The sequence below is a fragment of the Pyrus communis genome, chromosome 3, assembly GCF_041283825.1.
Source record: "Pyrus communis isolate YQ-2024b chromosome 3, ASM4128382v1, whole genome shotgun sequence".
Taxonomy (NCBI): domain Eukaryota; kingdom Viridiplantae; phylum Streptophyta; class Magnoliopsida; order Rosales; family Rosaceae; genus Pyrus; species Pyrus communis.
The window spans coordinates 6,374,609-6,400,951 of NC_142567.1; the positions used below are offsets into that span (position 1 = coordinate 6,374,609).

General features: G+C 36.9%; 1 protein-coding gene and 1 long non-coding RNA gene across 8 annotated transcripts; both read right to left on the bottom strand.

Moving 5' to 3' along the window:
- Positions 1–693: 693 nt before the first annotated feature.
- On the bottom strand, positions 694–8,594 carry LOC137715324 (autophagy-related protein 18f). Of its 7 annotated transcripts, none has more exons than XR_015960571.1 (9): positions 8,248–8,372; positions 7,501–8,139; positions 4,402–4,866; positions 3,884–4,315; positions 3,413–3,640; positions 2,487–3,305; positions 2,206–2,372; positions 1,670–2,024; positions 694–938 (listed from the first exon to the last, which is right to left on the bottom strand). XR_015960571.1 is itself a non-coding variant. In XM_088690790.1 (9 exons), the coding sequence occupies exons 2-8, from the start codon at positions 7,777–7,779 to the stop codon at positions 1,672–1,674; spliced, it is 2,757 nt and encodes a 918-aa protein (XP_088546916.1). In that variant the 5' UTR covers positions 7,780–8,139; positions 8,248–8,414; the 3' UTR covers positions 694–938; positions 1,670–1,671. The 7 variants fall into 7 exon arrangements, 4 of the variants coding, with proteins under 4 accessions (XP_088546916.1, XP_088546917.1, XP_068310708.2 ...); XM_088690790.1 differs by having other exon boundaries at positions 1,670–2,038; positions 8,248–8,414; XM_088690791.1 differs by having other exon boundaries at positions 694–930; positions 1,670–2,038; positions 8,248–8,369.
- A 1,588-nt stretch (positions 8,595–10,182) lies between these two features.
- Positions 10,183–10,986, bottom strand: LOC148697816 (uncharacterized). Its single transcript, XR_015960302.1, has 4 exons — positions 10,838–10,986; positions 10,665–10,742; positions 10,445–10,553; positions 10,183–10,344 (listed from the first exon to the last, which is right to left on the bottom strand). It is a non-coding gene; the product is annotated as an uncharacterized LOC148697816 (long non-coding RNA).
- Between the last annotated feature and the right edge of the window lie 15,357 nt (positions 10,987–26,343).

Sequence of the window (26,343 nt, forward strand, 5' to 3'; positions counted from 1 at the left end):
CGTTTGTTTCGTTGAAAGGTAAGGATCCCGTGATTGACCAATCGGTTACAACGATAGTATGATCGACTGAATTCTTGTTGCTTGGCTGGGGCTAGTAGGGAAGAGGGTTGTTTTGCTTGAGAGTCAAGGGAGGCATGCCACAAAACCTCCGGACGCACCGACGACTGGCCTAGGGAGGTAACCTTTGCAGTGCAGTCCGTAGATTGCCCGTAGCACTCGAAAATAATACCACCTCGATCACATGTTCATATCAACACAAGTTGGTTTTATTTCGTTTTCTAAAACACAGTTCCTAATCCAAAACGTCAACAGCAACACAACAACCGCAACCTAACAACCAAGAGTATGGCAGAATAACGCGTTATTACAATTTCTCTTGTTAAGGCGCTGCGTCGGGCACTCGACACCACAACGATTTTCTAAAAGAAATCTTGGAAGCTAACAAAGGTTGTTCACTTCCTAAGCCTACTTCAAAGCTTTTACTTTTAAGTTACTGACCTCCTATCAAGGACTCAGACAACTTTGCAAACCCTAGAGGATTCGGAGTTGGTCCTGGTCTCTTTGACAACCTAACAAGCCCTAGCTGGCTAGACCAATGCGTCCGCGTCCCAGGAGCACCTAAATTACCAAGTTGGACCCTGCAAACCACAAGTAAAACACGCAAGAATAATAGCAGTAGGAATGTGTAAAACCTAGCAGAAAAAAAGGAGATTGAAATGAACGTAGCAACATAATGCTGTTATTTACATATTATGACGGATTATTGGAAATATATATATACGGTCACTTATTTACAACGTCAACATAAGATGAAACCCAACATAGTATCCACAATTCCGCATCGGTAAAAAGCCCCTATTGCTCATGCTTCTCTACAGGCCACCCCCCTTTTATAAACAGTGTTAATATCCCAGTAGAAGTAAAGAATATCTGCACAACTAAACACAAAAATGAAAACAAAGAGGGAATTAGAAAACCGCACAGAGAAAGCGTACTGATGGAATAACATGGTCCAAATTTTGACTACACTAGAAAGAGCAAGGGAAAGATTTGGAAATCATTATTTGGGCAGATGCATTACTGGAAGGCACCACCCCAGAATTAAGAAAACTACTCAGCATATAATCTGCTTGTCTCAAACAATTAATTTTAGAAAGTAGGCAAGTGAACAGCTCACTTTATGTACCAAGTTGGTACCAAGAGTTCATGGATATGACATATAATGATGGATAACTTTAAGAAAAGACATGGGAGTACTTAGAGCTAATGGAAGGCTTGGCGCAAAACCAAGCGCATTGGCATTCTAGGATTCGTACAGCCAGCCCCACTTGGTGGGCTAACGCTTTGTTGTTGTTGTTGTTGGTAGGAGAATTTGCGATAGGCATTGAGAATGCATGTAAAGCATGTTTTAAGGAGATTTAAAATTCAAGAAAAAAAAAACAAACTGAATACCAAGTGGGAGAGGATGAATGTCATGCCTAGAGTATCATGTTTGTACCAGGTCGTTAACCTCAAACTACGATGTTTCATTTTGAACTATATAATCATTCTCACTTCATTCCAATTAAGACAATTCCAGAAGATCCCCAAGATAAATCATAATCCTGAACTTCAGTAAACTTACTAAAAATATTTAACAGAGAAATCTACAACAGTAAGAGGAACATACCTCTAATCAAACTCATCGCCTTCAATTCCAAACAGATTCCCCACTCCCAGGCCGTTTATGTCATTATTTACAGATTTAAGTTGGGCCTCCGATTTTAAGCTGCTCTCTCTATTATTTACAGTCTCAAGCTGAGTCTCTGTCTTTGGGCTGTTATTGTTATTTACAAAGCCCATGCTTTCGGTGGGCATCTGAGAACCACCCCGTCCAGTTACTTCAATCCCATTAGTAAGTTCTGCCACTCCAGCACCACTTTCAGTCATGGTGTCAAGAGAGCTTGAACTGTTTCTGCATGAACGCCCACCATTTTCAGATATACCAGACCTCTGACGCAAAAGTTGCCTGCTAAAATTGCTATCTACAGAAGCAACCCTACATAAGAGAAGATGGTAATTGATATACAAGAACACAAGCACTCCATGCTGTCATGGGTAAACATACATAAAGATATGCAGAGAGCATGTGAATATAAGCAATGGTTACATGACCATGAACTGGTAAATCAGTGAATTCATACAAGGCTTACAAGCTCAGCTCACCTTGTTTGTTGAAATATGGGAGCTTGAAGATATTCAAAAACTGGTACCAAGTCCTTTGATCTTGCTTCAATCATGCAAGTAGGAATCCTCTCGATCTCAATTTCCCCTCCTGAGGCGGTTTCATCATCCATTTTGACACCTTCCATGATCATTGACTGAAAGTATAGCTGGCAAACCATTTTACAAAAGCAAAGAGCATGTTAAACATCACAAACACACAATTTGTATGAAAAACATGCATAACTGCAGTTTTGGATTTCTCCAATACTCAAAAGAAATACCTTAGGTTTTGCCCACACTGGACTCCGTGCTTCATGCATCCGCAGTTCGGCTTCTGAAATATACAACTGATGTTTTTCCTCAGAACTGATCTTTGCTTTTGGGAAATTAATGCAAGCTTCAGGGTAAATGGTGTTTCCCTTCTTCTTCCCTTCGGGAAATATCTTATTGTTGTCGAAATTTACATTCTCACCATATATGTCAGAAGTATCATCACATTCCCTTCGGTTTTGCTTTTGACATACATTCCACTTCCGGATAGCTTCAACTACTAATCTCGTATCACCCTCCTGGCCTGACTCATAAGCAGTGTTCAATCCAGCCACAGCTGTCAAATCTAGACCATTTGATATTCTCAATGCATATTGTATCATGGAACCAGAAGGGGAAAACACCAAGAGGTGGTACTTAGCCTTCGAAGAGTTGCGATCCACATAATAAGCATTGCCTTTGCAATTGTGGAATGAAGAAGCAACTGCCCCAGAAAGGGAACTCATCTTGCCTGTTGCAGCGGCTGCAGCACCAGTTACAGTGCCTCTCCAACTATTATTTCCATTTCTTATTCTACTAACAATAGAGAGGGTAACCGGGGGACCAGCTGAGCAAAGGCTTTGCTGATTAGGCGTTTGCAAACCTGGCCAACGAACTGACGATCTAGTTGTAACCCCCAATCCTGTACTTTTGGCAGTAAAACCAGCATCGGCAGTTGGGAGATTTACTGATCCTCCCCAAGGATTTATTGCAAACAGATGGCTTGTCCCCCTAGAGGAACTAACCATGATCCAGTTGCTGTCATCACTAAAACTGATGTCCTGTATAATCTGGAAAAAAGAAAAACGAAAAGGGAGGAAATTAATATAAAACATGTGATTATTGCAACAAATGTTGTACCCAACAAGGAATCCCAAACCAAGAGAATAGCTTTTACTGCATTTGTTAATCCACGTTGCAGCCTGTAAAGATGTACATATGATGCACCACCATCAGTTGAAGGAGAGCTCCCAGGCATTATCTTAAAAACATTGACGTTATGCCCCTGAGTTGATGCAGTCACTAAAAGGGTGCCACTAGGATCAAAGCGTAACGCAGAAATAGGACTCGTGTGCGCCCTGAACTGCGCAATAACAGCCTTATTGACAATATCTCTGACAATGACCTGACAAACCAAAGTACATGATAAGCACAGGTGACCCAAATAACGCATGAAACGATCAGAACAGTATCACTTACCCTTAGAACAAACTTATTTGGTAAAAAACACAATAAATAAAGCATGTACATGCATTTACTCATGCAAAGCTAGAAAGGTAATTCACTCATTATATGATATTCTAAAAGAGAAAGTGAAAACTACAACTACAGGTGAAAGCAGAATTGAGGTCAACAATATGTACCATACCATTCCAACATTATCAGTATCTGTGGACTGGCCATTGACAGTACCATTGACTTTCCACACAGGATTGGGTGATTGAAGAGAAGTATTACTATCAGGTATAAGCTCAGAGCAGTACCGGGACAGCTTCTTATAACCCATGTCTCCCAGGGTTACAATCCCAGCAGCTAGTTGCTTGCTTGACTCTTTTGCATAGTGAGCAACCAGGCTTCCATTTGAAGGAAAACCAGAAAGACTTGCAGAAGGTTCCAGATGCTGTGGACTGACACGCCCAGAATTAGATACAGCAACAGGGCTTCCACTATAAGCCAGCCATCTATTGCCTAATGCAAGAGGTCCACAACCAATACCTCCAGAACCAGGAAATCCCATAACTATCGGGTTGGTAAGAATGGTATATTCTCTCTCAAATGTCATGGCATCAAAACAGTGTATCTGCAATACGCAAGACTAGATACTCAAACACTGGTTAAGCAGAAGATAATAAATAATGGAGAAACTTTACATAAACAGGTATATACCTGAGCTGCTAGAGAAATAGCAACAACTCGAGAACTGCATTTTAAAGAATAAACAACTGATCTGAACTTTAGAACATGAACATAAGATTGAGATTTCAGAGAATAAAACCGAACAACAGTAGGCACAAAACTGCTGTTCATTGTGTCATGGCTGTTTGCAGTAATACCATTGTGAGGAGTGGCAGTACCATCCTGTATGGTATTACCAACAGAAATGGATCCATCGGCACAAACTACCAGCAATGGACGGCTTTCTTCAAAATTGTCTTCTGATCTCTTTGAAGCTATAGGTTTAGGTAGCATTTGCATGTATGAGACAGCACCATCATATCTGGAAACCAGGTCGCGGACATTATCTGCTTCTTCAACATCCCAAACCTGGAATCCAGAACGGTAACCCAGAAGGAGAACTTGTCGAGTGAGATTCCCCTCACCTTCTAAATTGTCAAAGCCAGCCCAGTTAACCTTTATTTATTCAAAAGAAAAATGAAAAGTCAAATCCAAGTCTCTACTACTTTTAAAAATCCAGAAGAGAAGAGAAAAACTTAAAATCATTTGTACATCAACATAAGAAGAAAGTAATAGCATAATGTTCAATGAAACAAGCAGCTACAGGAAAAAGGTAAGAAAACCAAGTTTAAAACAAAAGGAGGAAATTTACAGAAAACAACGAGATAAAGAGTCATCAACCTGAATGTGCATAATTAACACCCACTCTTAGGCTTTACATAATTTTCCTTTAAAATAACCATTGGCGGAAGAAAGGTTGAGAGAGAGACCTTGATGGACTAACATCAAATTCAAGAATGAAAAATATGTATCAGAATATCCCTGCTGAATGGTAAGCATTATCAAAAAATACCGTTTTACCAGTTCTAACATCTAAACAAAACACTAAAATTTCCAATCAATTACAGACTTCCATTTAGGTACTCATGTTTTGTTCGTATATTTTAAACAAACCTTAAACCTTCTAATTTATTAAATATATTATAGAATCACGAAACTTCTTAACAATTGCAGCTCAATTGCTCCTTCAAAGTTCTAGTGCACCGGCATGTTTGAAGTGAAATAAGTATTTATTTCGGTGTCGAACCAGCAAAAAGGCACTGCAATTTGCATCAAATATTTTCATTATGCAACTGCTTTCTTGTTCCCGGAGTAGCATTGCACAAAAATAATGAGTAAAATCCTGTTAGTATTATGTTTTCTAGACTCGATTCAGTAGATATAAGTATAATTTCCAAAAACTCTTCCATCAGTGAATCATTATTACTCCTTGTAAGAAAAATGTATGCCATCTTCATCATAATGTTTCCAAAAAAAATCATAAAATGTGTCCTCATCAGAAAGGCTTGATTTTTGAAAAACAAATCGTTTACTTGAACAAGATAAATAGAGGCTCTGTTTGGCTGCAATTATCACTGTCTTGAAATGAAATTTTCAGATCAATGTTACTGTTAAAGGAATGATCAGTTCGGGATGCATTCCATTTCTACTGAAATAATTAGTCACTACGTCAATTAAATTATGAAATCTAGTTTACAATAAAATTAAATTATCTATATACTATCACAAGTTCAACTACACCAATCACTAAACGTCAGTGCTAGTTGCACAATATCTTTTAAAAATGACCTGACAATTATAATGTCACACCATTTAAGTCGCAAAAACCCATAGTCCAATTGAACAGATTAGTTATGACTGTATTCTGTATATGCCAACAGAAAACATGTCATCAAAGTCAGCTTCTAACCATGCCTGAGCAACTCCTTTATATAGTAATATTAAGGTCGGGCTAAAGTTGTTAACCGGAATGTATAGTTCCGGTAGCATCAAGTCATGCATGATACGGAAACCTCCCAATGCTACCAATCTACCAATGAATAAACAAATAAGCGCTTAACCAAATGTTTTCAATTGAATCTGGAAATCAGGGTGTGCACTTGTAACAGACTTACTCAAAAAAGTTTCCTTTATATCTGACCTGATTCACACACATTTGTCAGAACCAGGATGGAAAACATGATTTAATAGAAGTCATGCAATCAAAGCTAAATAGAAAACCAAATATTTCCAAATTAAAAGTTTTAATTGCAATGAAAAGAGCTTAAAAAAATAGAAAACTAATGTCATTTAAAATCAAACACGTGGAATATATAGTACAAATCCAACAAAAGGTACGCTACGCACCACACCAGCCATAAGGCTTATGTATATCAAAATATTGATTCAAAAGATAACACGTGTAGAGCCTCAATTACGCAACTGACCAATCAAAACACCTATGCTATCCGACATTAAACAAGCGACAAATCACTTTAGCCTGTTGCGAACACCCCATCTGAAGTTCTGAACTACCTATGACCCCGAACTGCCAGTATCCGACACCAAAACGACAATTCTTTTAAAAAAATTGCGTCAACAAGAATCAAATCTTGTGATAAATATACATATAATCCACTAGATTATCTAGTATCCCAACATGAAACCGACAAAATCCTTCAAAAAATATTGCATCAACTAGAATCAAATCTTACGATGCGTGCATAACAACCTCGACCACTACAATCACTCTTCCAACGAATTGCAACTTCTTCTTTCCACAACTAGTATAAACACTAATACCGTCCTAATTTAATCAGCTTCTACATCAAGCTTTCTTAAACAATTTTCATCAACTTTGATTAGTTAGGTAAATAACCACCACTTCCATAAACAATTTTCATCATCTACAGACAGCTTTTGCATTCTCTTTCAGGTTCAAAGTTTCAGATGCAACATATTCAAACTACGTATTCACGGCTAACAATTTTGGAAACTTAAATACTGCACATATTAGTCTACATTCAATCTGCATTTCAAAGCTTGTATTCATAGAAGTAAACGATTTACACTGAATCCAGAATCCATACTTTATTCCAAAATTTTCATAACAGTAAGTTTAATCAATCTATCCACTAAAGGTAGCAACATCTACACAACAGATACTTGTACAGCTACACAACAAATGAACTGAATTCTACACTTCAAAACTAATTTTCCAACAAAGTGCTAAAATTTCAAATAAAGAAACCAATATTCTGTAACCCATACCTGATCATGGTTGGTATCATCATCCCTATCTACAATCGAGGAAGCCACCGAAGCCGCGGACCTCGCAACGGTGGAAGCACCGGACGAAACGATCCTCAAGTAGCTCGAAATGGCCCGAAAAGAGTTGGGAATGAAGCTGTTGGACCGAGCTGGGCGAGGCACACCACCCTGCTGCTGCTTCTGACCGCCATCATTCCTCATCCCCAGAACCAGAGAGATCAAACTAGTCAATACCCAAATCACGAAAACCGATGATTCTTCGAAAACTGCCTTAATCATAACCCCAGAGCTGTTTCCCTTTGATTATAAGGCAAGACCCAAATAAGAAACAGCCCCAAATTCGCAAGCTTTAGGTCCCAAGTGTCTCCATCTCCTTCTTACACCAAAAAGCATCCGAATTTTCACAAAAACCCAAATTTAAAAACCCCCCAAATCGAAATAAATAGGAAACACTGGGCCTTCGCCTCTGATTCCACGTCTTCTCCTCAATAAAAAAAAACAAAGAAACTCTTACTGCTTCCAAATACAAACAAAGAACCCCAAAGGGACTTTATCTTTAATGCCCAGAAGCTGAAATTCGAAAAAAAACCAGTGAACAAATGTATAATTTTGCTGAAGAATGAGGGGTTCTTTATACTCCTACAACGAAAAAAAAAAATTTAGAGATTAAAAAATAATGGGATTTTTTTGAATTTTGAAAAAAAAAAGAAAAAGAATGGGTACGAATTGAATGGAAATAATTTTTACAGAGGATTAAAGGACGGATTTTTATGGTTTTTGAAGGGAAAACCGCCGAGAAATCGCCAGAAAACCGGGGGAGATCTGAGGAGAGAGAAAGGTGTAGAGAGAGAAAGAGATCGGATAATGGCAATGTTTTTTTTTTTTTGGTGTTTTTTTTTTTTTTGTTTTGTTTTACATTTTTTTGGAATAAAATTAAAACTTAAAAATAAAAAATAAAAGACTATTCGTGTACGACTCTATCTATATGCTATGAACCATCTTTCAAGGCATTGTCAAAATTGGGTTTTTGCTTCGGTTTTGGGTAATTTATTACACGCAGTTGAACCAAAAACAACTTCTTCAACCTCCTCTACACTTTATTAGAGCACTTCCATTCCTAAAAAAACCGGACAATAAGCAAATCAATCCCAAGTGAACAGTAAGTAAACAGTAATTGTCCAAATGTATTTCCACCTAAATTAAATAGCTTAAACAATTCGTATTATAAAATTAATAAAAAAATTTATAAAATAATAAAAGATCATTTTATTTTTAATTTCATATGATAATAAAAAATTGGTTGAAAGTATTTGCAAATATTGAAATGTAATGAAGGTGAAAGAACATGATTAGGTATTTATAGAAGAAAAAAAATTATTTTTAATTAAATTCTATAATTTTTTGTATTTTTCATTAAGTTTTTAATTATAGCTGACGCCACATTGTGTCACATGACCTAGTGACACACCCCGTCCCGAAGGAGGGCATGCTGGCCGTCACGTGAGAGTGACGTAACCATTTACACAGTACGGAAGCTTTAAAGATACAAAAAACAATTTCTAAGATGAAACACCCAAAGGTGAGTCCTAATTTTTGGCCATTCTGTCAGAACACCGTTGAACTTCCTCGTAGTCACCACACCTTTGCAATTCTTGAACCTGGAGGGGCGCAAAACAAAGTTGAGTGGGTCAGCAAAACGAACGTATTCAAAACCTTCTTTCTCTTTGAATATACTAACCCCTCGCCGTAAAACAAATATAGTTTCCCAGAAAATAAACATATATACGTATGTATAAATATGCCAACATGCTCAAGGGTATATCATTCATGCTCAAGAATATGCCATTCATGCTTGAGAATATGCCACATTAGAATCTCATAATAAATGTAAATGCTCAAGCATAATTCATATCAATAACATATAATCTGGCAGCCGGGAGTCACCTAATGTGACATGTACCGCTGCATCTAGAGCTCTAATCTCAACTCAACATCTGAATCTGCACACGAGTCGGAACCACCTAACGTGGTCTGTACGACAGGACTGGGTGTAATATATACGCTCTAGTGCTACGATCACGTGAAGACTGTGCGAATAATCGCGGGTCACCTACGAGTCGGAACCACCTAATGTGGTCTGTACGACAAGGCTTGCACCTACTTGGATCCAAGGCGAGCGTGTGGTGCGGGTGAACATCACGTGAAGGACTATGCCCTGGCCCTGGGCGGGAGCACTAACACCGGGGTGCAGATTATGAGCTCTCTAAACATCTCAACTACTACTATTGCATACAAACATGAATACCACTTACCTGGCACTTACCTGGGCCTCCTCAGCACCATGCAACAATATGCATAATTATGGTAATGCACATATTAAAATATGATGCATATATGACAGGATATATAATTCGTATTTCTTTTAAAATACGTTTCTGGGAAATACGTCAAGCATACGTATATATATATATATATATATATATACTGAAAAATAACTGCCCACTCACATATCACATCGACGTCTCGTAGGTCCCCGAGCCTCCCCTAGATTGGTTACATTCTTCTTTTGTATAATTTTCACCTATACAAACAGTAACCAAATTGACATTATTTAACGCGCATACACCAAACATTCGTCCATAACTTTCTCATACGTTGCTCAATTTGGGTGTATGAATATACCACGGTGATCTACGCGACGTCACGAACACGTGACAATTTTCAGAACTCAATTTGGAGCTCTCACGCGCCCCCACGCGCCCTGTTCACGCGCTGCCCACGCGCGCGTCTTCTTCCTCGCGTCGCCGGACTGGTTTCGCCGGAAATAGTGTTTTGCCGGAATTTCTGGGTAAATTTCAAAGTGTCATAACTTCTTCATTTCTTAACCATTTTCGACGTACTATATATCAAAATGAAGGTATTGACGAGACGAACACATCCATACCTGTCTCGACCCCTAACTCGCCGTGGTTTCGCCGGAAAATGCCCCGAAAGCTCCGGCCAAACTTTGAACTTGTCATTCTCCTTGTTCTTTCGTCCATTTTTCACGTAATCTATACCAAAATGAAGCCCTAATCATAATCTACCACGTTGGACTAGTTTTAGGGCCTAAAAACAACGGAATCAAACTTTTCCAAAAATCACGAAAATTCGGCCGGACTTACAGTTCGTGATCCCGACGTCCAAATCCTTCAAACGAAGCACTCCGAGCTTCCTTAGGACCTCACCAAGCTTCCTACAAGCTTCAAAATCCCAAAAAACATCAATCTTTACGTGTGCATGAACAGTGCACACGCACAGTGAAATTGAAATACATGTTTTCCGAAGTGAAACTCACCTGAAATTGGTACCATCGTGTTCGTGTGGTCCTCAGGAGTACGATGGTGGTCTTAGATCCTGCGTTGGTATAGTTTTGGGGTGGTTTGTGGGTGGTCCGTGTGAGTTCGAAGGAGAGAGAGAGAGAGAACTTACAGAGAGAATGAGAGATTTGTGAGGGAGGAGAGAGAGAGACAAGGTACGGGAATGAGGGAGAGATTTGAGGGATGTGGGGTTCCTACCCAATCCCCAAATCATCAAGTTACAACATATTTTACGCTCCTTAGTCCCGTTTAAGGGCATTTTCATAACTTCACGTCCTCGGAATTAAAATTCTGGGACGAGTTGTGACAACCTTCCCTCCTTATAGAATTTCGTCCCCGAAATTCCAACAACCAACTTAATCATCAATACTCAAACAATAGCTTCTGGTAAATCTCTCTCATCCGATTCTCCTTCTCCCACGTAATTTCTTCCACTGACTGCTTTCTTCACAAATTCTTTACCAATTACACTGTCTTAATTCTCAATACATTCTTTTTCCAATCCAATGTCGTCCTTGGTTCCTCAACCAGTCTAATCCGGATTAATTCTCAACAGTTGCACCGGAACTCCATGTGACGAATCTGCCACTTAGTGACAACGCATCGAAATATAATACATTATGCACCTTAGCCAATTCTGACGACATCACTACTTGTATGCAACTTCATCGATTCCTTTAGTGTTCAAAAACGGTCTGATGTGTTTAAGACTTATTTTGTCTCCTTTCCAAATCTCACTATTTCTTTTCATGATGAAATTTCTAAAAATGTTGAATCATGAAACACATCATGCTCTTACAAACTCTGGAAGTAAATCAAGCAACTTCACCTACTCTTCGATGATCACATAAAGTCCGAGGTACTTAGGACTTAATTTGCTTTCCTTTCCCAGCCGAATCATACTTTTCTAAAGTGAAAACTTCAAAATTATAAGATCATCTACGTTAAACACTCGATTAGTGACATGTTCAACTATTAATCTCTTTTGCCATTCCTGGCTACTCTCAGGTTAAACTTAATCACCTGAATACTTTGAGAAGACTCATTCATAGTTTCAGGGCCTACCAAAACTCTTTCGTGATCGAATCTTCTCTATCCAGAAGTATTTCTTCCACAAATCAACAAAAATCGACACATTTCATGGTCCTTATGGCGTTACATCGGAAACTGCGCAACCAACATACTTAAGAAACTCAGCAGTTCCGTAACCCAAATCTCTTCTCCATAAAACATATAGTATTGTTGCACTGTGGTTGTTACTCAACACTGGAGTAAATGTACTAACTTGGTACATTGATCAACTATCACTTCAAGTTCAATCATAACCATCCTATTCTCGAACTCAGCAATCTTTCTTTTTCCCTTCTTTCTTTGCCTTGGTTAATTCTTAATTTTCTTCGTTAACCATTTGAGTCTTGAGTACGACCTTACTAAAAAGACTTAACTTGAAAATTAACAATTACAACTTCTTCTCAAACTTCCATTCTCAACTTTACTTCAGTTGATTTCCAATCCACAAGAAGACAATCTTGGCAAGCGTGCCAGACATCAACTCTTACCACCGTCTTTTCACCAAGTGCATCAGCTAGAACAATTTTTACGATCCCCCTGGTCGTACAATCATGTTCATTAAACAATTCAATCCACCTTCGCTGCCTTATATCAAAATCCTTCCAAGTAATGGATATTGGAAACTTTTTGGATTCGTAAAAATCTTGCATTCTTACCAAATATAATGTCTTCATAACTTCACAGCAAGAATGGTAATCATGACTTCCAAATCACCAGTAGGGTAATTCATTTCATGAGGTTCCTTTTGTCGTGAAACGTATGTAATCACCCTAACATTTGCATCAACATGCATTCCAATACCATTCAAGAAACATCACTAAAAATTTATGATTACCACTATTCTCTGGGAATACTAAATTACGTGCATGAGTGAGGAAATACTTCAGTTGTTGAATCCTTTGCTCACAATTTCCTTCCCACTCATACATAACCTCTTTTCTCAACAATCTCGTCAATGACAAAGCAATGACTGAAAAATCTTTCACGAACCGTCCATGATAGCTTGTTAAGCTAGGATAACTCCAAATCCCAATCACGATTCGTGGTTGTTCTAAATTCTCAATTTCTGCTACCTTTTAAGAATTCACTTGAATACCTGAAGCAGATATAATATATCTCAAAAATGCTACTTGATTCATCCAACATTGGCATTTGCTAAACTTAGCATACAATCGACATTCCCTCGATCTTTGCAATACCAATTTAAGATGTTTAGCATACTTTGCTCTAGTCTTATCAATCTTTTCAATAGCAACAACAAATCGGTCTAGATATCATTGGAATACTTCATTCATCAAATTCATAAAGTAGTAGATGCATTCGTCACTCCGAATGGCATCACCAAAACTTGAAATGACCTTAACAAGTCCTGAAAGTTATCATAAGGGCATCCTCACCGATACTCTTCAGCTAATAATATCCAGACCTCAAGTCCATCTTAGAAAATATACAACCACCTAGAAGCTGATCAAACAACCATCAATGTGAGGTTACGAATAACGGTTTTCAATTGTTACTCGATTCAACTGCTTATAATCAAAGCACAGCCTTAACGTCCATTTTCTTTCTCACCAATAAACTGGGGTTCCCCCAACGTAATGTACTAGGTTGAATAAAAACCTTTATCAACCAATTTCCAATTCTCTTAGTTCAAAAGGCAACATTCTATAATATATGGTTTGTACCTGGAGACAAATCCATAGTGAACTCTACATCTTTGACTGGCGGCAATCCAGGTAAATTCTCAGGGAAAATGTCAGGTAAATGTTTGACTACTCCCACTTCTTCCACGCTACTAGAAGTGACATCACTTAGCACCACATGATATAAACATCCTTGGCAGCCTTTCGATAATAATCTCTTTGCTCTCACAGCATAATTAACGGTCTGCCTCTCTTCACTTTGCATACTTACAAAAGTAATCTCTAGTCATCCAGACCGATGGAAAATAACATATAATCCATTCAACATTCGGCTATAAACATAGCTCATACTTTTTCATTCTAATCAACTCAGCCCTCGGCTGCATATAATTCATAATTAACTCATCATATCATGTATATCTTGCACACATTCAGTACCACCTCGCGTGGTCTGCAACTCATTACTGTATATAACATAATATGCTCTAGAATAACATCGAAATCTACAATCTAATGGAACAAAAGTAGCTAGCAACAATACATACTCTATTAATACTGAGCACTCTGAATAAGTACAATACTAACATAGGATAACCTATCGGTTTACTTGCTTAACGAATCCACGAATAAGTTATTAATATTACGGTCTGCAGCCCGCAATACTGATAATTCATCGTTGTCTCGATAAGTAAGCAACAACTCTCGAGGGTGTAATATTACTATTTTGCCACTCATTAGGAAATGCATACACACGTCTCGACCGCGTTTAAATACTACTTTCAAGGCAATAACATTAATAACGTAAAATTTCTACATTAACAACAAATAGACTTTAGCTAAGTCATTAAGAATAATTATCGTACCCCTAATCAAATCCAAATAATTCTGAGTATCTTGCAGTGATGTGTGGTTAACACATCTCTGGGCTTGTTGTTGTCTCCCACAACCTCTATTAGTGTAAATATTTCGCTCGTGTACACCACGGCCTAACTGACCATAATTAATAGATCCAGGAACTTGCTGGATCGGCGCCAGTTATGGCAAAGAAAACTGCTAGGGCTTCTGTTGGTTTTGGACATAATTTGCAGTTCTATGTCCCATCTATCCACTTGTAAAGCGTCCAATGCTTTCTTGCCTACATTCTTAAAGGTGTCCATTATTGTACCTACAGCCCAAGGGTACATTTCTTTTACCAAAATCACCTTGTCTCTGAGATCTGGGATTACCAATACATCTATCACTTCGCTTCTGGTCAATGGCATTAAAACCTTTGCCAAAAGAACTAGAATTAGCTTCACTTCTTTTGAAGTTCCGAATCTTTCTATATTCTTGATATGACGAATCATTAACTTTATCGTCCTCTTTTGATTCCCATTCTTTTATCATTCTTCTTTACTTTCGCTGAACATAATCTCAGAGTCCTTAAGGCTCAACAACATCTTGTATACTCCTGATAAGGATTACAATGGATAGTGGTCACCCAAAATACCACTGCCTTATGCCACCCAGCCTAAAACAATATAACACTTCAATCAAAATAGCAGCAATATTCGAATGGGACGAGGCAAGTCTGAGAACTTTCTATAATACTCATTGATCGTCAGCTTTCCTTGTCTCACATTTGCAAACTCTTGCTTTCTACCATCATAAGATGCCGAAGGAATAATTCTTTTCTTTAAACAAATCCTTAAACAATTCTCAATCGGCTGTTTCCTTTGGTGACAACGAATTATACTCCTGTTTCCACCAGGATACAAGTTCATAACTCAAACCAGGTAGTCGTCTCAACCCTTCTGTCAAAAGGAAGATTCCTTTGACTTGCATAATCTAAAACATCTTTTCCAATTGGTTACTCCATCACTTTGCTCCCTCAGGTTCATCATTTCATAAGGTGATTCAAATTCAACTCATAACCCATCTTAAAATGTCCCTTTTAAATAATATACTGAATCACCAAAATAATAATTTCCCCTAACAGCTAAATCAGGGAGACTAAATTCCTCTAACTACGTGGTTTGCTACGAGGCGGTGTAGTTCTGACAGAATTCACTAGAACTTCTCAAGATGTCCAAGATTGAAACTAGGCTCTGATACCAACTTGACACACCCCGTCCCGAAGGAGGGCATGCTGGCCGTCACGTGAGAGTGACGTAACCATTTACACAGTACGGAAGCTTTAAAGATACAAAAAACAATTTCTAAGATGAAACACCCAAAGGTGAGTCCTAATTTTTGGCCATTCTGTCAGAACACCGTTGAACTTCCTCGTAGTCACCACACCTTTGCAATTCTTGAACCTGGAGGGGCGCAAAACAAAGTTGAGTGGGTCAGCAAAACGAACGTATTCAAAACCTTCTTTCTCTTTGAATATACTAACCCCTCGCCGTAAAACAAATATAGTTTCCCAGAAAATAAACATATATACGTATGTATAAATATGCCAACATGCTCAAGGGTATATCATTCATGCTCAAGAATATGCCATTCATGCTTGAGAATATGCCACATTAGAATCTCATAATAAATGTAAATGCTCAAGCATAATTCATATCAATAACATATAATCTGGCAGCCGGGAGTCACCTAATGTGACATGTACCGCTGCATCTAGAGCTCTAATCTCAACTCAACATCTGAATCTGCACACGAGTCGGAACCACCTAACGTGGTCTGTACGACAGGACTGGGTGTAATATATACGCTCTAGTGCTACGATCACGTGAAGACTGTGCGAATAATCGCGGGTCACCTACGAGTCGGAACCACCTAATGTGGTCTGTACGACAAGGCTTGCACCTACTTGGATCCAAGGCGAGCGTGTGGTGCGGGTGAACATCACGTGAAGGACTATGCCCTGGCCCTGGGCGGGAGCACTAACACCGGGGTGCAGATTATGAGCTCTCTAAACATCTCAACTACTACTATTGCATACAAACATGAATACCACTTACCTGGCACTTACCTGGGCCTCCTCAGCACCATGCAACAATATGCATAATTATGGTAATGCACATATTAAAATATGATGCATATATGACAGGATATATAATTCGTATTTCTTTTAAAATACGTTTCTGGGAAATACGTCAAGCATACGTATATATATATATATATATATATATATATATACTGAAAAATAACTGCCCACTCACATATCACATCGACGTCTCGTAGGTCCCCGAGCCTCCCCTAGATTGGTTACATTCTTCTTTTGTATAATTTTCACCTATACAAACAGTAACCAAATTGACATTATTTAACGCGCATACACCAAACATTCGTCCATAACTTTCTCATACGTTGCTCAATTTGGGTGTATGAATATACCACGGTGATCTACGCGACGTCACGAACACGTGACAATTTTCAGAACTCAATTTGGAGCTCTCACGCGCCCCCACGCGCCCTGTTCACGCGCTGCCCACGCGCGCGTCTTCTTCCTCGCGTCGCCGGACTGGTTTCGCCGGAAATAGTGTTTTGCCGGAATTTCTGGGTAAATTTCAAAGTGTCATAACTTCTTCATTTCTTAACCATTTTCGACGTACTATATATCAAAATGAAGGTATTGACGAGACGAACACATCCATACCTGTCTCGACCCCTAACTCGCCGTGGTTTCGCCGGAAAATGCCCCGAAAGCTCCGGCCAAACTTTGAACTTGTCATTCTCCTTGTTCTTTCGTCCATTTTTCACGTAATCTATACCAAAATGAAGCCCTAATCATAATCTACCACGTTGGACTAGTTTTAGGGCCTAAAAACAACGGAATCAAACTTTTCCAAAAATCACGAAAATTCGGCCGGACTTACAGTTCGTGATCCCGACGTCCAAATCCTTCAAACGAAGCACTCCGAGCTTCCTTAGGACCTCACCAAGCTTCCTACAAGCTTCAAAATCCCAAAAAACATCAATCTTTACGTGTGCATGAACAGTGCACACGCACAGTGAAATTGAAATACATGTTTTCCGAAGTGAAACTCACCTGAAATTGGTACCATCGTGTTCGTGTGGTCCTCAGGAGTACGATGGTGGTCTTAGATCCTGCGTTGGTATAGTTTTGGGGTGGTTTGTGGGTGGTCCGTGTGAGTTCGAAGGAGAGAGAGAGAGAGAACTTACAGAGAGAATGAGAGATTTGTGAGGGAGGAGAGAGAGAGACAAGGTACGGGAATGAGGGAGAGATTTGAGGGATGTGGGGTTCCTACCCAATCCCCAAATCATCAAGTTACAACATATTTTACGCTCCTTAGTCCCGTTTAAGGGCATTTTCATAACTTCACGTCCTCGGAATTAAAATTCTGGGACGAGTTGTGACACCTAGGGCTAGGCTAATCGATTTTAGCCTAGGTGAGCAACTACGCTCCCACAAGAGCCCAATGGGTTGGAGGAGTTTTGGTGGGGGAGGGCATTTAATCTACTATCCCAAGGGGATTTGACAGGAGTGGAAAGGCTCTTAGCCTTCCTCCCTCTTGTCTATTACTTTGGTCAAACGGTTTTCACCCTTCTAACCCTAACATTAACTCAACGATGAATAAAAAGGTAACAATTACCAAAGTTAAATGATCACCTACTGTTGAATTAAGATCGAATGATAGATAGCCACACTTTTCTTGGATCATAAGATCTAATAGAATGAGATTACTACTTTTTGTTTTTCATTTTTTGTAGTATTTCTTTACATTTTAGTGATTTATTTGTGGGATTGTGATGACACATGATGTTCATATGCTTAAAACTAAATACTTGTGGCTTTTTTCCAAAAAAACACTTAAAAGTTCTTTTGGAACCCAAAACTATTATAATCAAAAGTACTTTCAGTTATTTTAACAATACTTCCGAACAAGCCCTATGAAAATATAAGTTCAACAAACAGAAAAGATTCAAAATCTCACCAACAATATTTTGTAATGCTTATTTATTATAAATAAGAGGAATTTAGAATATGAGAATGAAAAAAAGGAACAAGTAAGCGAACAACGAGCCTACTAATCGGTTAAATCTCTTAAGCTTTAGGCATAGCATTACACATTTAAATATCAAACTAGATTTTTTTATTCGATGTGATAGTAAATATTGTGATCGTGTCTTCCACATAAAATAAGTTGTGGTGGTATTTTACTTTCATTATAAGCAAATCATTAAAATTCTTATTAATTTTGTAAACATATATAAAAAGACATACCAATTATTACAGGTATTAAAATACATACTGGTTTCTCATTTGTATAAATAATATTATTTATTCAAAAAATATACATACCAAATATTTTATTAAAAATAAAAATAAATAGAAAACCGTCCTAGAAAAAATAGGTGCAAGTTGTTGACGTGATCCGACGGAGGAGACATTGATAAGTGGAGTGGTAAAGTGGGTTAAGCATGCATTTAGGAGGGGAATCCGATGTTGTCTTCCTGCTGCTTGGTTTCCAAGTTTCCTTTTCTTGGACCTCAAGCATAAAATAACCCTTCAAATGCTCCCTATATAATATATATATATATATATATATATATATACATATGGGACCCATATGTGTTACTACTTTTTTACACAAATTTTTACACATGTTTTGTAAAGATCGTTTCGTTGTGTATTTCAACAATTCGAACTGTCTATTTTTTAGGTTTTTTCTCAAATATCGTGTCTATAAAAAATCACTCAAATCTGAAATCATATATAAGAGTTTAGGGTTTACTGGTAGAACCGTATTCGTCCATTTTCTTCACTATAAATGAATATCTTAATGATTTTTTATTTGTCTAATTTTTTTTTTTTGCAATGATGATCTATGAATAATTCTCTAGAAGATAAACGGTTCGAATTCTTTTTTTAGTACATCGATATTTTTATACTAGGGGAGGAGAGTTTGGCTAAGCCACACAATTGGCAACGTAATTTGGTATCAAATTCGTCATCCACGAGATTCAAACCTAAGACCTCTCACTTTCTATGTGAAGAGAAATATCACCAGACCATAGTATTGAGTGGCGACGGTTTGAATTCTTAAATACATTACAAAAACTTGTGTAAAAAATTGTGCAAACAAGTGGTATCATAGATCCGCCCCCCGGGGTACTTATAGGGTGGTACTATCTACATACTCATTTTTGTTATATAACATTTTGCATAAAGTTCATGTGACATGTACCCAATTAGGGTGATTCGTCGTAGACGGTCCTCGTTGTAAGTTATTTTTTTCTTTTTTACAAAAAAATGCTAAAGCAAAGCAAATTTAAAAAACAAAAATAAATAAAAGTGTATGAAAATCATTTCTGCTACCAACCGTTTGGTCAGATAAATTTTTATCTTTGGCCAACATGCATGCACAAGTTACACATTCAATGAACTTTTGCCTGCTAATCAAACTCTGCAAGTTGCAAAGCCAACAAGCTGTAAGTATTTGACTGCATTTTTCTAACTTGCAAGTTGCAATATCAAGAGAAGCTTAACTTGGTTTCCACAAGGTTCCCATGTAATCATATTAATCATGACCATATATAAGTGGAGGGAAAAATATAGAGAAATGTTAAGGAGATTTTTTTATTAATTATCGTGACAATATTATAAAAGATAAATTCTAAGGAGACTCTCAAATGAGACTTTTCATGGAGTTCTTATCACCTCATATGTTAACGTTAATTTTCGTGTCAATATTATAAAATATTGTGTCAAAAACATGATGTGGCAGAAAATTCATGGAGAGTCTCACTTTTAAGTGAGTTTGCTTAACATTTCTCTAAAACATTGTACCAAAAAAATGAGGTGATAGGGAGTCCCACTTTTGAGAACCATTTTAACATTTCTCTATATTTTCAAGAAATGCAAGGGATACCCTCTTAAAAGTACTCTCAATGGACTCTCTGTCACCTCATATTTTTAGCACAATATTCTATAATATTGACACGAAAACTAACATTAAACTGTAAAATGACAGATAATATATTCAATTTTTTTTTCTTTTTTTTTGAGAAGATTCAAGTTTTTAAACAAAATTAAAAAAATATTTTATTTGCCACGTGGCAAACATTTGGCAGCCACATGACATATATGTGGCAGCCACATCAACATTTAACAAATCAATGAATGGAAAATGTAACGAATGTATTATTTTGAAATAAAATAGTACTTAAGGTATGAAAGTGAAATGTTTTAAAGATGTTGTAAGAAATTGAAATAGACCCCAAACCTGAGGTATAAAAATATAATTTACTCTTTTTTTTTTCAATTTTTTTTCTTTTTTTGAGAAAATTCAGGTTTTTCTTAAAAAAAATAAAAAATTATTTTATTTGCCACGTAGCAGACATTTAGCAGCCATGTAGCATACACGTGGCAGACACGTCATCATTTAACAAATCAATAGATGGAAAATGTAACGGAGGTATTATTTTGAAATAAAATAGTACTTAAGGTATAAAAGTGAAATGTTTTAAAAATATTGTAAGGAATTAAAATAGATCATAAATCTGATATATGAAAGTGTAATTTACCTTTTTGTTAGGTACTACCGTATAACATGTGCATGATCCTCACGTCTGGAAAAGGCCATCATGCCGTAATAAAGCCTGCATGTGGTTGTGAAGGAGACTAGTGACTCGAAGACAAGATGATGACGCCATCTGCAATAAAGAGCGGAGGGGAGTAAACTAAATTTAGCATATCAACACACACAGCAAGGCAGTTTTGCTGATGCTGTATTCATTTCGGTTGACTTCCAGATAAGGATTTTGTGACAGAGTGTGAAAAAATTTATAAAACATGGTAACGGTGACGTTTGATTGGCATCAAAATTAATTATCAATGAGTACCTGAGTTTTTTATTTTTATAAACGAAGTATTTAATATATTTAATACGAAAGGGTGCGATTTTCGTCAAGCTACACACTGGTCAATGATTGTACATGAGTATTAGGTTTGTCATTCAAAACATGGCGTCGGGGACTCAGCTCCGGTAAACCTCGGGTCCCAAGGCCGCAGGGTTGGTCAGAATTCAATCCGAAAATATTTGTTTTTTTATTCTTTTTTTAAAGGACATAACTAATAACAAATTACAATAATTTACCATTTTCAAGTTTGAAAGGTTATAGAAAATTTCATCATGTCTATGGTCATAATCAAGTAGACTTATCAGCTCGGAGCATCGAACTCTTGCTTTAAGTTTTTGATCTCTCAAACGTGAAGATTGAATTCTCCACACTCAGGCTTTAACCTGAAAACTTTGATGAATAGGACCGTCTCGATCACGTCACGACCAAACTGGGGGAGCCCGACCCATCTATATCAAAGGTAATAATCATGGTCATTTAGTTGGATGTCATTAGGGGAGAAAAGAAGAACAAAGCCGAAAGCATAATTAGGTTCATGAGATTAAGGACAGCTTGTTGAGTGGCGAGTGGGACACAGGAAAGAGATTAATTGGCAACATATATTCACATATGTAAGATATAAATCTTGAGCAAGCATTGGATTACAGATTTGGGAATCTTTACCAAGCACTTGTCTATCTCAAATGCTAATCTAAACAAAGTCGTCTGGTCCTCATCAAGAGAGCAACTGATATAGAATGATTTCACCGTCACATGATGTCTTGATTCAATAATATATTTATGTGAAAGAAACGTGCACATGACTATGAATTATTGGACAAGAGACGAAATGTAATGGTGAACTCTTTTTATATAAGTTCTTCTCCCTCGTCAAAAATAATAATGATAAGATGATTACTAATGAAATTGTTTTAACTGTTTTACCTTGGAAAATTAACATGTATATGTACATAGAGAGTTATATACAATTTGCTTTAAAAATTGGCCTGGCCTTGTCCCTTATTTATTTTGTATACAATGATATTTTACATCTAACGGGAGGGACTAGCAACTAGGTTAGAGCGTACAATGTCAATGAATCACTGACTAGGTATCAAACTAAACACAAATATAATATGTGTGACCGAAAGAATTTGGGGGCAAATTAGTAATTAGCCCAGCAAATACCAGTTCACTTGGCATTGTTGTCAAGCAAAATTGCGGAGATTATCCATCATCGAGTTACGTAAAGTAGCTTGCGAAGCAACGTAGTAAGCAAAGAACCAACTTATTCTTGGCAACCGAGAGAATTTGGGCTCTCTGCCTCTCTATCTGCTGCGCAAACAAGGCATATATTCAATTTCACATATCGTGGTGGGTTCAATAAAAAATAGTGCGTGGTTTAGAATTTTAATTTCGGGGGATCCTAGTGTAAAATCAAATATTTATTTTTCAACAAAAATAATGCGTTATTTTTTTTTTATAAAGATTTTAGTTGGGTATTTTGTCAAGCATTCAGTGTGTATATCATCCTGCCAAGTGCTATGAAGATATGCTGAATAACTTTTTCATAGAACATTTAATGGATATAAAAAGGTTCCATATGGACCGAATGAGACATTTGAAGAGTCCCTAGAGATGGAGGACATTTACAAGCTTTGTTCTCAACCTCTAAAGTGTCCCGTACCACCCGCTCTCTCTGAGTAGATTTGTCGCTGAATATATACAAAATCTTAATTCTAGCTATATTTATTCTACATTTAATATAGAAGCATTCCTTTCATACTTCTTCTTTGACACGTCTTAAACTCTTAAATCATAACGTATGCTACAATTGTATACGAAAACTGACATTTTCATTATGATGGGTAATACTAGAGATACTAAATCGTTATATGTATCACCACTATATTAAATGAAACTCACATTGCTTCAATACGTAACATGAATGTCTCAATCTAATAGACAATGTTTGTGGTCGGGAACTATTTGATCCAGTCAATACAAGTCCTTTACAAACTTTCATATAAATATTTGTATCTAGGTCCTCATATAGATAAGTTGTGACCATGTCCATGAGCTACTATTTAGTCTTTTGAAAACTATCAAATTGACAAGGTAGCATAATTGTGACGTCCATTTTGGGGGAATAAGTCTTCTCATAGTCAATTTCAGGGTGCTGAGAGAAGCCTTATGCTATAAGGTGTGCTTTGTAAAGCACTGTTTCATTTTTCTCATTACACTTCCTTACATACACCCACTTGTAGCCAACAAGCTACACACTAGATGGAGTTGGAACTACAAGTCAAAATACTTTACCCTTTGCTAAGGAATCAAATTCAACTTGAATTGCTTCCTTCCATTTTGGCTAATCAGTTCTACATGGCATTCGTCAATGAAATGAATTCGACTTCATCGCTAATCAGAATTTTAATATCCACTGCAATGTGTAAATGCAAATGCATCATCGACGATAACCTCATTCTGGTTCCAAACCACATCCAAGCTAATATAGTGGATGAAATCTCTCAATTCTTAGGAGAAGACTGTTTTTCTTCCAAGACTACATACTCTAGAATAATCTCATGCGATGGATCAAAGACAATGATAGGATCCAAACTAGTGTGACTAGTATGTGCTATTTGTTTCCTCTTTTGGGGATACAATCCTTCGAACCAATGGGTCTTCCACGCTTCAAGGTGGGGCATGTGAATGGCTAACCACCGATGTACCTACTGCCCAACATGACCGAGCATGTGGTTGGCTAACCGCCCGTGTATCTGGTTACCCAACGGATCTCCCACCCTTCCATTTTAACTAAATTATTATAGTCATCATACACATGTAAAAAACATTCAATTAGACAAACTCATAAGCACCAAATACACATATTAATAAACATAGCAGTAAATAGGAAAAAGTAAGAAATAATATGACTTGTGGTATTAAGAGAGATGTGTTGTCACTGTCCTAAAGATGTAGACGTCTCCCTACATATAGATTATAATGGTTGTCTACAACTTCAAGATACAACCTTTGAATCTCACAGAGTGCCTTATCCATACGCACGATTATAGTAGACGATGTGCCAATTAGTGATGAATTGCTCATTAATGATAAAGATGAGTAGGAAAATAATAGGGAATATAGATGAGTACTATAGTAGGGAGAGAGAAAATAATTGAACATCTATTTTATGTTTGAGGAGTTTCCTATTTATAAAACTCTCTACACCTTTTTGTAAAGGGTGATTCTAGCCTTCTAGGTAGACCAAATTTTTAAACCAAATTTGCAAACTAAATCACATCTCACTAATAGGAAATAAACACGTTAATCAACACTTAAGTAATAATCCGACCATCAACAACCACATCATTTGGTTCACAAAATTTAGTTTAAAAATTTAGCCTCTATAACATTACCCTTTTGTAAAAGACATGATTATCCCCATTAGACATGACTCTTTAAAATAATGAATATAGCTTTGAATCTTTAATAAAATAAACTAAATGAGAACATATCCTCTCTGGATCTCTTTCACCAATGCCACCGGATCAAGTGATCCGAGTCTTTCAATTTTCATCCAACGGGCAAAAATTATTACAGCTTTTAAGGGGTCAAAACAGGTGGGCCGTTTGATTAAATTTGAAAGGCATGAATTACTTGATCTGACGACTTTGGTGGAAGAGATTAAGAGATGATCTCTTCTCAAACTAAATAACCAACATACACGTCCTTGCTCCACGTTAACTTGACGTTTGTTAGGCACGTGTATCCCTGCATATGCGTTTGCAACTGATATATGTGATCGTGATCAGTGAAAGCCTTTGGCATGCTTTAGACAACACTGTGAAAATCTAAAATCCTGTGCACTTCAGTTTCATACTGGGTGGTTTGGTTTCCTTCGGGATCCTATCTTTCTCGTAGAGACACTTCGTGCTGATAACGTGTTGTGAAACTAATTTTAAAAGCGTGAGAGAGGGGACAATAAAAATAGAAAATTACTCATGTGTATGAGAATATGTCTTTATCCCTAACCTTGTAGCTTTATTTATATTAATTGTGATGAGCTTTTCTTGCCATAGAAATAAGAATTTGATCTCTTTGGTCAACTCTCTTAATGGGTGGACAACAATTAAAAAGAAATCCTATCAAACTACAATTCATTTTGGTTAACTATCTTTAGCGTAAACAATCCAAGACATCTAATAAACCCACCCAAACATCGTACGGAGTCATTAGCAACAATTCTAGATCATTCTTCAGGGTCGGATCTACCAAAACTGTTTTAAAAAAAATTATAAGTTGTTGAATTGTTTGATTATTAATGTCAACATTTTGGCTTTTTAGTGATAGATATAGTTTATTTATTTATACAAAAATTTCTACTCTACAACATATTTGTACACTTTTTAATAGAGATGTAATCCACATATGTTGTTGGATATTACTTTTATTAGAGAGATGATACAAATGATGTACAAATATGTGGTAAGCGTAAATCTTCAATGTTATTTGGCGTTTTCATATGATACCCGTGTTTCCTTTCTACTTGTAATTCAATAAACAAATTAATTGGTTTTGTTAGATTAATTATATACGTTGTATTATCAACAATTTCCACAATTCACTAATCATCAAATGATTAAACAAATTCGAACAACTTTAATTTTGTAAAGATGATTAAATGAATTCAAACAACTTTATTTTTGAAAAGATGATGTTCAAAGTAATATCCAAAAATGTTAAATGACGAAATCTATCGCAATCATTGCAAAATGAAAAGGATCATATCATCACAGCATATATATATATTTTATACAATAATATTTTTACACTAAGAAAATGAAAAGTTTGATTAAATTATACAATAAACAACCTAATTTAATATCGAATTTACTATTTACTAGATTTAAACTTAAAATCCCTAAGAATATAATCAAACTGTTATACTGACCGTCGTCGTCGTCATC